Genomic DNA, 12,965 nt, shown 5'->3' with positions numbered 1-12,965 from the left:
AGAGAGAGAGAGAGAGAGAGAGAGAGAGAGAGAGAGAGAGAGAGAGAGAGAATGTAAACATGCCACAGTGCACTCAAAATGTATTTGCTTTAAGGTGGATCCTGGGAATACAGGGAGAGTGGGACCAACAGAAGCTGCCCTGTTCTTAAAAAAGTCTGGACTCCCTGATATTACACTGGGAAAGGTAGGTAGCCAAAATACAGCAGTATAAATTACACTCTCGGATCTTTATTATTTTTATTGCAGGTGAGCTTGTCAGTGGACTGAAGGTCAGCCTCTGGTCTGAAGCTGTGTCATTCTGTGTCATTTGCTAATGTTGTTTACAACTCTCCAGAACAGTGAACTTTTCAGTGCTCGTGAGAAATGAGACTGTACAAATAATTTTCTCTGAATTATTAAAACATCAATGGGATGTGTGCCCGTTTTACACTATTTGCAAACCTTTGATGCATAGGACTTTTACTGTTTGAGACACTGAGCAACTTGGAATCATACGCAAGGTTTTAAAGGTGTATCAGTATTTTTTATTGGAAATAGCTGAAATTCTTGTGTGTTCTCTGTACTACAGAGCTTTTAGCTCATTGCTTTGGATTTACTACTTGCAAAAATTTAGATAAATCTACTGTACACTATCCACCCTGCAAATGACCGAAGTTAGCAACTAGCCATTGAACACAGTGGAGTACTGAGCAGTATACTTTAGATCAGTGTAGTGTTTCTCTTCATTCAGGTTAGGCGCTGCACTGCTCTTGTACAAGTCTTGCAATGGAAGGGAAAACCCCTTGATTTTTTATGTCCAGTCCCTGTCCTCAACGGAAGGCTTTTTTTTTAGTGTGGTCATTTTAGTGTGACACTTTGTACCAACCAGTTTATTTCAGTGACCAGGGAAAATGTTTTCCAGGATAGCTTTCTTGGCCTAAATGGCCATTGTTGCCATAATGTGTTTAAAGTCACAGTGAAGTAGAGGATAGAGTGTCCGTATACGTATATACTTTCTTGTGGCGTATTTTTTGCATGAAATGGAATATTTGGGCAAAAGATGTTACAGAGAAATTTTAGTTATATTCTTTAGATGTGATTGGATTGCTCAAAAGTGGCAAAGAAGCAAACGTGACGATGCAACACAGAGCTGTAGAGAGAAGACCAAACAACTGTTCACCTTCATGTACACCTCCCTCACTTCATCTTCCCTCTGTTAGATCAGTATTTAGATGTAACAAGTGATCATTTTAGAATGACTACACATATGCAACATTAGAACTTGAACATTTTGTTTTTCATTTCACTGTTTAGGTGTGTTTGTATCTTGTGTTTCAGATTTGGGATTTGGCAGATCCTGATGGCAAAGGCTATCTGGATAAACAGGTCAGGAAACGATAAGTGGTGGATGAATGATTATGTCATTGTATTCTGATTAACACGTACTTAATGATATATAAGGAAATAATTAAAAGGGCTTATCGTTTCCCCCCCCCCCCACATTTCTAAAGTAATAATTATGACAAGTGTTCTTTGTTAGCTATCTCAGGAAGAGTAAGAGAATAAGTTTATGTGTAAAACTGTGTGTTTTCTGAAGCTTAAGCACTTGTAAGTGATAGAAGAATGTAACTGTAGTATTAATAGGCTGGGGTATTTGTGACCATTGTTTATATGTTGTTGTTTATCTTTGTTATACCATCACTTTCATGGATTGTTTATATATATAATATATCAATATATATATATATATTGATGACGATCATATAATGGATGGATTTAAAATAAAAATATAATAAATAAAAAGTAAAAAAAAAAAAAAAAAAACTGTGTGTTTTCTCACTTAGGGGTTTTATATAGCTCTGCGACTGGTGGCCTGTGCTCAGAGCGGTCAGGAAGTCAGTTTGTCTAGCCTCAACCTTACAGTCCCTCCTCCGAAGTTTGTGAGTATGAAGTCATTATTAAACCTAAAATCCATTCATTCTTTGTATGCAAACAAGCTACATCTAGCTGCATTGTTTTTCTTATACTCATCATAAACAGTTTGTCAGTTTCATGTTAGGTTTTTGGTCTTAAATGTTTTATTAGTGGTCATCAAATGGATCACGTGACAGTGCTGTGGTAGCATTTTATGTCTGTTTTCAGAAGGACACCAGCAGTCCATCTCTGAGTTCCACAACTTCTGGCTCAGGCGAATCACACTGGGCTGTCAGGGTGTGTTCAAACACACACACACACAAAATATCACACACTGAGTAAAGCAGCCATTATTAAAGTAATTAAGTAAAAAGGAAAATCTTGTTTAAAGCAATAATTAGTCAAAGAGAGAGCCTTTAAAATGTTTTCACAGTCAAAATCATACTACATCAACACTTTTCAGCCTTGAAATATTGATTTGATTGATTTGCTTCAGCCTCAGAAGTCTGGTATTGTTTGGGCTCTATCATTGCAGTATAGTAAACCATTCAGTTTGGGAATATTTATATACTCTTCCATTGAGTCAAGAGACAGACTCAGTCAGTCTAACAGAAGTGTGCCTTTTTCTTTGTAGCCAGAGGAGAAGAATAAATTTGATGGGATTTTTGAAAGCTTGGCCCCTGTCAATGGCCTGCTGTCCGGAGAGAAAGTCAAACCAGTCCTCATTAACTCCAAGCTCCCTCTGGATGTCCTTGGGAAGGTATTTAATTTAATTCTGTTATTTTTATTTGACCCTATTAAGGACTTGTTGGTAAATGATTGAAGATTAAACTACTCAATTCAAAGCTTGAATATGTCTTTCTTTCACACATACATGAAGTAGCATGAATGTCAATGGTAAATAAATGTTTTTCAAAGATTAGATATGAAGTAATGGATTGTCAAAATGAAGTGGTTAGCACTGGTGCCTCATAACTAGAAGGTCCTGGGTTTGAATCTCAGGGTCGGCTGGGGCCTTTCTCTGTGGAGTTTGCATGTTCTCCCTGTGGGTTTTCTCTGCATGGATGGAATGAACTTTAGTTACGCCAAATGGTGTCAATGATCCTTTACATGTTTATTTTTTATGCTGTTAGGTTTGGGACCTGAGTGACATAGACAAAGATGGCCATCTGGACAAAGATGAGTTTGCTGTGGTGAGTGTTACCTTCTTCATTGTTGCTAAATGCACTAGAAATAACTGAAAGGGAGGTAAAGGCAAGTAATTGGATACTTGGCTGCTAAACTCATCTTCAAAATTCAGACAAAATAAGTCACATGCAAAATACTGCACAAAATAGAAGCTATTTAGCCCACATTATTTTGTTTTTAACTTTGGGCAAGCTATACACTGTGCAGGCACTAGGAAATGATAAACAAAATTACAAATAATACCTATTAAATACCAGGGGTCCGTTTCACAAAGCAGGTTCAACAAACTCTGAGTCTAATCCTGAACTCTGAGTTCATCTACTCTGAGATGGGAAACTCTGAGGTTCCGGTTCCAGAACAGCGGATTTGAGTTTGTTTAGTCAACTCGGAGTAGTTTCACCTGGAGCTAAGCTCGTGCACCACAACTATAAAAAGCGAGCATCAATGGAGCCCCAATTTGACAAGTCACCATGGCAACGGGGAAGCGGAGGGCTGCGTTTTTTCACCCCACTAGAACTGGAAATCGTAATGCACTCATACAGCAAGTTTGAAAACATTTTTTTAAAAAGTGCAACACCGCTGCAGCTGGCATGGAGAACATTGCTGCTCGGGTCAATGCGTAAGTTTAAATGTCGTCCTTTGCAATCAATAATATTGCAGAGGAAAACTGCTTGAAAGGTAGCCTATTAATTTATTTCATTTAGGTGCAATCCCGTGGGGGAGAAGCGCATTTGGCAGAAGCTTAACATGAATGAAATATAAAAACATTGTTCAAGTCTGAGGTTGCAGTACAGTGTCATTAACAGAATATAATTTAAATTAAATTTAACACAGTGTTCCCCAACCACCGGGCCGCGGACCGGTACCGGGCCGCACAGATAGAATAAAAACGTTTTATTGTTTTTTTTTTTTATTTCCAGCGAAGTCTGCAGGGTGTTTTATTTTGAAACATGACTAGCTCGTCTTCCCGTCACTTCCGTTTGTGTTCGTTTCCCGGACTTGACTGTCAATTTTTATGCCCAGCTGCTAAACGAAGCCGTCAGTCAAAAACAAACGTCTCAGGAGAGCTGCTTTGGAAAGTGGGAGAGACTTAATACTGAGACAGGAGAAAAAGTAAACATATTAAGCAATAAAAATTAATTTTATTCATTTCTGAAACTTTTCAATAGAAAAAAAAAAAACTGTTATTGTTTGTTATGTGCGTAATGACCGGTCCGTAGAAAAATTTCTTACTTAAAACCGGTCCGTGGTGCAAAAAAGGTTGAGTGCTGATTTAACAGATCTCTACATCATTTACCTGCAGTCCTGTGGAACTCCCCCTTGATGGCTCTGACAGGTTAATGTCCAGGAAAAACGACAAAGATGGGTAGAAGCCGTTTCAGGGCGAGGCACACTTCTCAGACCGCCCTGCATACAGTTGCCTTACTCAAGTGCTCTGCGTCTCCGACATTATACAAAAAACTTCCATTTGCAATGAAATGCAGCACAACACACAATATCTACTTGGATGTGAGAGCATGACTACGGTTGGTAATGGTACACGTTAGTGTTGTAGTACTCGAGATCGGTCTCGGTCTCGAGACCACTTTTTGAAGATCTCGGTCTTGTCTTGGACTTGACCGCATATTTACTCGGTATTGTCTTGGTCTCGACCACAGAGGACTCGGGATTTTACTGCGAGACCAGCCGAGACCACGGCTGCAAGGACCGCACTAAGCTGCCTCTGAACTGTTTCATTTGTTTAGTAATAGCTTTGTTGTTATTGGATGCAAAACTCCCCGCTTCGAATGTAACCAATAGTTTAACAGATTTTTTATTTGGATTTTTTTTACGGGCTGTGGCCTGTCACCCCACCCCGCCCCTCTTCACAGGCCCTCCACGACAGTAAATGCGGGAGAAGGAGTCTGCTCCCTGGGAAAGATGTTAGCAAACTCTGCTGTAATAAAGTTTGGCTTTTCTAGTTATAAACAACTTATCTGTAGATTGACGTCAAAAGGAAAACACAGCGCACCTGGTAGCATCTACCAGAGCAGCATGTGAGGCGTTCAGGGAACATCGGTAAAATGCACCATCTACCGGAGCAGCATGTGAGGCGTTCAGGGAACATCGGTAAAATGCACCATCTACCGGAGCAGCATGTGAGGCGTTTGGGAACATTGGTAAAATGTAGCATCTACCTATGGGCACTTTCAGCAATTGTTTAGCCTGTGTCCAGTTAATGACTGGTATTAGAAGAGGATTGATGACAAAATAAATATATTTTAAGATGAAAACATTTTACAAATGTCTAGTCGTATCTCTGAAGATCATTGCATCATAACTAAGTGATGCAATGGCAACTATTCATCAGCTGCATGGTGCATTAATAACTGTGGCAATGCTGATCCAAAATAAGGGAGTGGGGCGACCAGATCATTAGCTGGTGCGACCAGTGAAGAAAGTTGGTAGCACCATGCTACCACTAGAAAAGTTAGTCTGGAGCTCTGTAACAGAATCGCAAGACACAATTCAACAGCTGAGGATCTCCTGCTGCCCACAGCTCTAGATATGGTGTCAACAATGACTGATGAGACTACCATCACAAAACTGAAGCCCCCCCCCCAACTCCCATTACTGTCACTGATCACTGAGCAAGTTGTTGCTGCACTATTTGACTGCTCATGATATTTAATTTCAGTAAATTTAAACTGACTCATTTCATGACAATTTAAGGTGAGGGGGGGGCACAAAAGATTTTTGTCCTTCGAAGGGGAGCCTGACAGAAAAAGAAAGTTGTGAGAACCACTGGTTTAGATGATTAAACATAGTTATAGGTATGCTTACAATGGAGTGTTTACTACCATGACAAACATCCTTTTACAAAATCTATTACAGTACAACAAAACTGAAAAAAATACTTACAGTGCCAATTCTTAGAATTAAAACACACTGCAGAATAAATGTGTAACTTCAATATAAATTAAACTAAATAAATGTACAACACAATTTTGAGTGCTGTGAGTTCCCTCTTCTATGGCTTGTTCAATCACAATCTTTCCCACACTGGGTGTACTTAAAAGAAAAAAAATGCACACCTATCCTCTTTCTGAAAATGATTGTAATACCAGTGTTGAAGTAAGAAAATTAACTGGTGTGGTCATTTAATATTTAAAATAAAATTGTAGTATTGACTGTTTGATACATTCCGTATTAAATGTTTGTTTGCAGTTGCAGACAAGAGTATTACAGGCAACCTTACACTTGCCTTAAAATTACATTGACTAAGTGTTCAATAAAATGGTTAAGTTAAATTTGGTATGGTCTCGGTCTTGACTCGGTCTCGCTTTGTCTTGGTCTCGGTCTTGACTTGGTCTCGCTTTGTCTTGGTCTCGGTCTTGACTTGGTCTCAACCCCTCAAAGTCTTGGTCTTGTCTCGGTCTCGATACACTGTGGTCTCGGCCATGTCTTGGTCTCGGTTTAGGTGGTCTTGACTACAACACTAATACACGTGTAAGGATGGATTAGGTACTACTCAAAAAGAGAACTGTCTGGAAATGCTAGAACATCTTTGCGTGGTCTGATAACCATCTCCCGACCAATATTTAATTGTCTGCGCAGTAATGCTGCACCTTCATCCACGGGACCGTTATCAAAAGAACATGCCATGTTAGTGAAAAAAATCACCACCTACTGTGCCTAATGGACTAATACAGCCTACTGACTGATTTTTTTTATTTATTATTTTTTTGTATTTTTGACAGACGGCAGAACTAGGCTACACCAAAACTCACCTGCTGACTGAATGAATAAATGAGGAAATCAAATAATGTGTGTGGCTGAAAGAGGGCAGAGACAGAGAGAAACTCGAGGGCCGAGAAAAACCTGGTCCCGACCAGATTAGGTTCATAGAGTCTGTTACTACAGTAACTTACCGAGGCTTTAAGTTACCTCTCTCTGTGAAACAGGCTAGAGTTACCCCTCTTCCTCTGGTTTGAGTTAACTCTCTTTGTGAATTGGAAAACTCAGAGTTTCCCTCATTTCAGGGTTAACAGACTCAGGATTTTCACTTAAACCTGCTTTGTGAAACAGACCCCACATTGATACAAGTACCACCAGATAATCAAAAACAGAACTTGTGTCTGGACTGGGCGCAAATAACGAGTTTGACATATAAGTAGTTTCATAGAAGCCAATAGGCAAAATGTAAGTATTGATAGCAGGATGTGCTTCTTCAGGCCATGCACTTGGTGTACCGGGCTTTGGAGAAGGAGCCTGTCCCTGCACTCCTCCCCTCTGCCCTCATCCCTCCATCGAAGAGGAAGAAGAGTCTTGGCTCAGTGACCAGCTCTGTGCCTGGACTACCTGCAAGCCCTCCGCCACCAAAAGACTCACTGCGCTCCACACCCTCCCATGGCAGCATGAACTCACTCAACAGCACCGGCAGTCTGTCTCCCAAACATACACTGAAGTCTGGACAGGTAAAATACACTAAATGTGCTACCAAATCTTTTATCTTTTTGAACTATATACAGTTTGAATCTTTGAATAAAGCTCTTTGAGTTCAATTCATTTTTTTTTTTTAAATAGCACAGTTCACAGCATATGTCATCGCACAGCACTTAACATAGTAAGGTGAAGACCTGACGAATTTAAACAGAGAACCCAACAATCCGAAGTTGCCTTCGGACTCCCTCTGAGTCAGCGGTTGGCAACGGTAGGAAGGAATAAAAAAAAAAAAAAAACACGAAAAAAAAACCTCAGACAGAACCAGTCTCAGGGCAGGAGGCCTTGACTGGTTGGGGTGAGAGTGGGGTTAGCAGATGGAGAGCAGCAATTGAACAGAACAATGAGTCTGTGAAGATTCTCTGTCATCCAGGTCATGGTTGTCCTTGTAGTTTAATCGTAGCAACTGGACTTGCTTGACTTTCTTGAAGACATTTCACCTCTCATCCGGATACTTATATTCTTAAGAATATAAATCAGTCAGAACTGATGAAGCCTCTTGGATGAGAGGTGAAATGTCTTCAAGAATCTCAAACAAGTCCAGATGCTATGATTAAACTACAAGAATGAAAGAACAGTGAACATTTTGGAGGTCAGTGAGGCCAGAAACTCTATATCAGAGATGTGAAGCTCCGGATCCAGAGACATCCACAGAGAGAACAAACACAGGACCTCATAGGGAAACACAGAGTTAGTGACACGTAATGGTGGTTATAACTGTATGGAAGGAAGAGAGAGGAGAGAAGCCCTGCACATCATGGTAATCCCCCGGCAGTCTAAAGCTATAGCAGCATAACTAAGGGACAGTTCAGGTGATCCTGAGCAGCTCTAACTATAGGCTTTGCCAAAGAGGAATGTTTTAATCTTAATCTTAAAGTACAGAGGGGGTTCTGCCTCCAGAACCCAAACTGGGAGCTGATTCCACAACAGAGGAGCTGATAACTGAAGGCTCTGCTTCCCATTCTACTTCTGGAAACTCGAGGAACCGCAAGTAGACCTGCAGTCTGAGAGTGAAGGACTCTGTTAGGGTGATGCGGTACAATAAAGTTTTCAAGATAAGATGGAGCTGGTCATTGAGAGTTTTATATGTTTGAAGCAGGATTTTAAGTTCTATCCTGAATTTTACAGGGAGCCAATGAAGAGAAGCTAATACGGGAGAAACATGATCTCTGTTACGGTTGCAGTCAGAACCCTGGCTGCAGCATTTTGGATCAGCAGGAGGTTTTTAAGAGAGTTATTGGGACATCTTGATAATAAGACAGTGGTCCCCAACCACTGGCCCGTGGACTAGTACCAGGCTGCACAGAAAGAATAAAAACGTTTTATTGGTTTATTTTATTTCTGGTGGAGTCTGCAGGGTATTTTATTTTGAAAAATGACGAGTTTGTCTTCCGTCACATCCGTCTGTGCTTGTTTCCCGCAATTGACTCTGTCAATTTTCATGCCAGGCCGGAAAATGGAGCTGTCAGTCTAACCGCTGCCGAAATGAATAAAAAAACCCAAATTTCTCTGGCGAGTGTCTTTGAAAAGAGGGAAAGGCTTGATGCTGAGACACATGAAAAAGTAAATACATATTTAGCAATAAAAAGCAATTGTCTTCAGTTGGCACTTTTGCAATAGAAAAAAATTATTGTTATGTGCGCAATGACCGGTCCGTAGAAAATTGTCTTGCTAGAAACCGGTCCATGGTGCAAAAAACAAAGGTTGGGCACCGCTGTGTCCAGCCTTGAAGTTCTGAATGCATGGACCAGTTTCTCAGCATCACTCTGAGACAGGATGTTCCTGATTTTTACAATATCACGTAGATGAAAGAAGGCTGTCCTACAAACTTGATTTATATGTCTATTGAATGACATGTCCTGGTCAAAAATAACTCCAAGGTTCTTTACAGTAGAACTGGAGGTCAAGGCAATGCCATCTACAGTAGCCATCTGGTTAGATAATGTGCTTCTGAGGTGTTTAGGGTAAAATACAATAACCTTGTTTTTTCTGGATTTAAATGAAGAAAGTTACAGGTCATCCAGATCTTTATGTCCTTCAGACATGCCAGGAGTTTGACTAACCGATTGGTTTCATTTGGCTTCTTGGATAAATACAGCTGGGTGTCATCTACATAACAGTGGACATTTGTGCAGTGCTACTGTCATGGGAAATATTAAGACCCAGGCACAAACAGGAATGACATGGCACACAAAAAGCAAATAATTTATCATCACACAGAAAATGCCAGGGACAAAATTACAGAGGGATATGGGAATGAACTTAAGAAAACTACAAAAGGGCTACGGGGTGAAACACAGGAATAGGGACTACACAGAAGTAGTTGAACAAACTTGACCCTACTACTACAGGGCTAGGAACGTTAGTGGAGCAAGCAGACCAAAATGAACTAAGCGCACACAGTGTGACACACAGGGATGCGAAATTACAAACTAGAGCGCTCACAGCCTGAAACATGGAAATAAGCTAAGAACTGAAGCGCTTACAGTGCACAAACACAAGAATACAGAATTGAAGACTAAGGCACAAGTAGTGTAGCAGAACAAAACTGAAACCTCAGTACAAAACACTATGAATACTAATGCATGTTGTCGAAACACTACTTAGCTGCCCAAGGTGAGAGCGGTAGAGAGGAATGGGAGCAGAGGGGGATGAAGGGCGTCGGCTCCAAGCGTGGGTCTCCAGGTTGCTGTGGTAAGGTGAATGGAGAGACTTACTCAGAATCCAGGTGGAGGTAGTTCAGGCAATGGGCACACGGCAGAGGCCCAGACAGGGAATGGCAGCGGAGAGCTAGGCACAAAAACAGCAGGTGAGATAGAAGCAGTGTAACATACAGAATCCAGAAACAGAGACTGGCCTGAGTGAGCCAACTGAGTTAGGTAGAACGGTCCAACGTCAAATGTAGATCTGAGCCCTTCTTTTCTGGCAAAGGAGAACAATGGGTAGATGAGCCACTCCTTGCTGCAGGTGTCCATGATATGCTGATTAGCTTGAGTAAAGCAAAAGCACACCAAGATGTACACCAGATTCAAACCACTGATTAGGGAGGAAAAACAGGAAGGAGAGCTGCCAGCTAAGCAGAGGAAGAGGACATGACAGCTTCCTAATAATATTGCCTAAGGGGAGCATGTACAAAGTAAATAATATTGGTTCTTATACAGAACCCTGTGGAACTCCATAACTAACTCTGGTGTGAGTGGAAGAAACATCATTGACAAACTGGAATCTGTTTGATAAATATCATTTAAACCAATTTAGTGCAGTTCCTTTAAGTTCAATGACACATTGCCGTCTCTGTAATAATATGCTGCAGCGCTCCAGATGAACCTTTTCACTGGTAGCACCGGTGCGACCAACTTTCTCATTTGTTCTCACCTTCCACCTGGTCACAGGCAAAACATATGACTTGCTAAACATTTTCTTATCGATAGACCTTACAATTTACCGATGCTCCCTAAACGCCTCACATTGCAGGCTGTGGTCGCTGCTGTTGGTACCTGTGGTGTGCTCAGACAGGTCTGTGATCAAAAATTACTTTGAAAAGCGTCAACAAGGGTGTTCTAATGTCAGATTTGTCCAAGATGAAACTGAGGGATTTTTTTCTACATGCAGTCTTTTCTGTGAGTAGAATGAACAGCACACTTAGGTGCGTTGCGCTTTTCATGAGAAGACTGCATTTTTAAGCGTAAGTACCACAGTACACCGAAGTTATAAAAGTACTACTTTTCACTACTGCAGTTAACACAGTAGCTGCGTGTGCCAGTTACACCGAGACTAATACAGCTTCATGATAATCATGCACTTGCACCAATGCGACAACTTCAAATTTTAAATTGCATGCTCTCCAAAAAAAAAAAAGGTCACAAATGTGACCATTTTGGTTGCAGTGTGGAGCCCTGTGATATGATCCACTCTTATCAAATGCAGCACTGAGATCCATCAGAACAAGTACAGACACTAGTCCACTGTCTGAGGCTATTAGAAGGTCATTGGTGAACTTTGCCAGTGCTGTCTTGGTACTATGATTCTTTCTAAATCCTGATTGAAACTCTTCAGACAAACCATTTCTATGCAGATAACCACATAATTGGCTGCAACAACGTTTTCAAGAATTTTAGAAATAAAAGGAAGGGTGGATATGGGTCTATAGTTAGCTAAAACGCCTGGATCTAGAGTAGGATTTTTGAGTAGTGATTTTATTATAGCTACTTTAAAAGCCTGCAGTACATAACCTGTTAGTAAAGATAAATTGATGATATTTAATACTGCAGCATTAATTAAAGGGAAGATTCCCTTGAACAGTCTAGTGGGGTCTAACAGACATGTTGCTGGTTTAGAAGAATTTACTATCGAAATGAGCTCTGAGAGATTTACAGCAGAAAAGCAGTCCAAGTATACACTAATATACATATATGTTCGACACCTTAATCAATAATCAATAACTCTAAATTATACTTTCGGTAAAACACTCTTGAATTTTCATTTTACTGACATTAATACACTTTTTAAAAAATTAATTGCATTATTTTTTAATTGTGTTGTCATCAATTTTGATTACATCAAGGCTGATCTATTTCTGATCCTTTTATTTGTTTCCTGTTTTTTTTTTTTTTACCTCCGCTGTGCTCCATTAAAAAGAATTGCAGATTGGTTTTACTATTGAATACATATACATTGCGCAGATGTAGGAAACAGTAAGCAGATTCCCAAATAAAATTATTTATTTGATTAGTGCGAGTACCTACCAACCGATAATCTGTGTTTTGAACTTGTGTCTGGGCTGGTGTCAAATAATCGGTTTCGGACTTAATTAGTTTTATGTAAACTAGGAATGTCTTGATCGAGTAAAATCTGCATTTTTCTTTGTCTCAGCATTTGGTGAACTGGGTGGTCCCAGTATCAGAGCGCGGTCGCTATGATGACATCTTCCTGAAGACAGATGCTGATCTGGATGGGTTTGTCAGTGGACAGGAAGTAAAGGACATTTTCATGCAGTCTGGACTTTCTCAGAATGTCCTTGCACATATATGGTAGGCTTTAATGCTTGTTAATATTAGCTGTTATATATGTGCATATGTACACACACACACACACACTGTATAAAAAGACACACAACCTTTTTTTTCCTCACTGTCTGACATTAAATGCAATGAAACTTTTCCTGTTTTAGGTCAGTTAGGATTACCGAAATTATTTATATTTGCTAAATGACAGAATAGTGAGAGAGAGAATTTTTTAGAGAATTTTTTACTATCTTTAAAGTCAGAAGTTCACATACACTCAGATTACTATGCCTTCAAACTATTTGGGAAAGCCCAGATGACGATGTCATGGCTTTGGAAGCTTTTGTTGGTTAACTGACAACATCTGAGTTGATTGGAGGCACACCTGTGGATGTATTT

General features: G+C 40.2%; 1 protein-coding gene across 3 annotated transcripts in view; it reads left to right on the top strand.

Moving 5' to 3' along the window:
* eps15l1a (epidermal growth factor receptor pathway substrate 15-like 1a) overlaps positions 1-12,965 on the top strand; it is a 65,358-nt gene that overhangs the window by 2,424 nt on the left and 49,969 nt on the right. For all 3 annotated transcript variants that reach the window (XM_008277319.1, XM_008277317.1, XM_008277318.1), the window contains exons 3-10: positions 95-184; positions 1,318-1,365; positions 1,824-1,919; positions 2,122-2,190; positions 2,528-2,653; positions 3,027-3,086; positions 7,296-7,538; positions 12,436-12,593. In XM_008277319.1, the coding sequence (XP_008275541.1) occupies positions 95-184; positions 1,318-1,365; positions 1,824-1,919; positions 2,122-2,190; positions 2,528-2,653; positions 3,027-3,086; positions 7,296-7,538; positions 12,436-12,593 (890 nt within the window). The remainder of the gene's footprint in view (positions 1-94; positions 185-1,317; positions 1,366-1,823; positions 1,920-2,121; positions 2,191-2,527; positions 2,654-3,026; positions 3,087-7,295; positions 7,539-12,435; positions 12,594-12,965) is intronic.

This window comes from Stegastes partitus, unplaced genomic scaffold, assembly GCF_000690725.1.
Source record: "Stegastes partitus isolate 25-593 unplaced genomic scaffold, Stegastes_partitus-1.0.2 Scaffold95, whole genome shotgun sequence".
Taxonomy (NCBI): domain Eukaryota; kingdom Metazoa; phylum Chordata; class Actinopteri; family Pomacentridae; genus Stegastes; species Stegastes partitus.
Note: the sequence above shows the minus strand (reverse complement) of the source record. Positions and strands in the feature narration are given on the sequence as shown.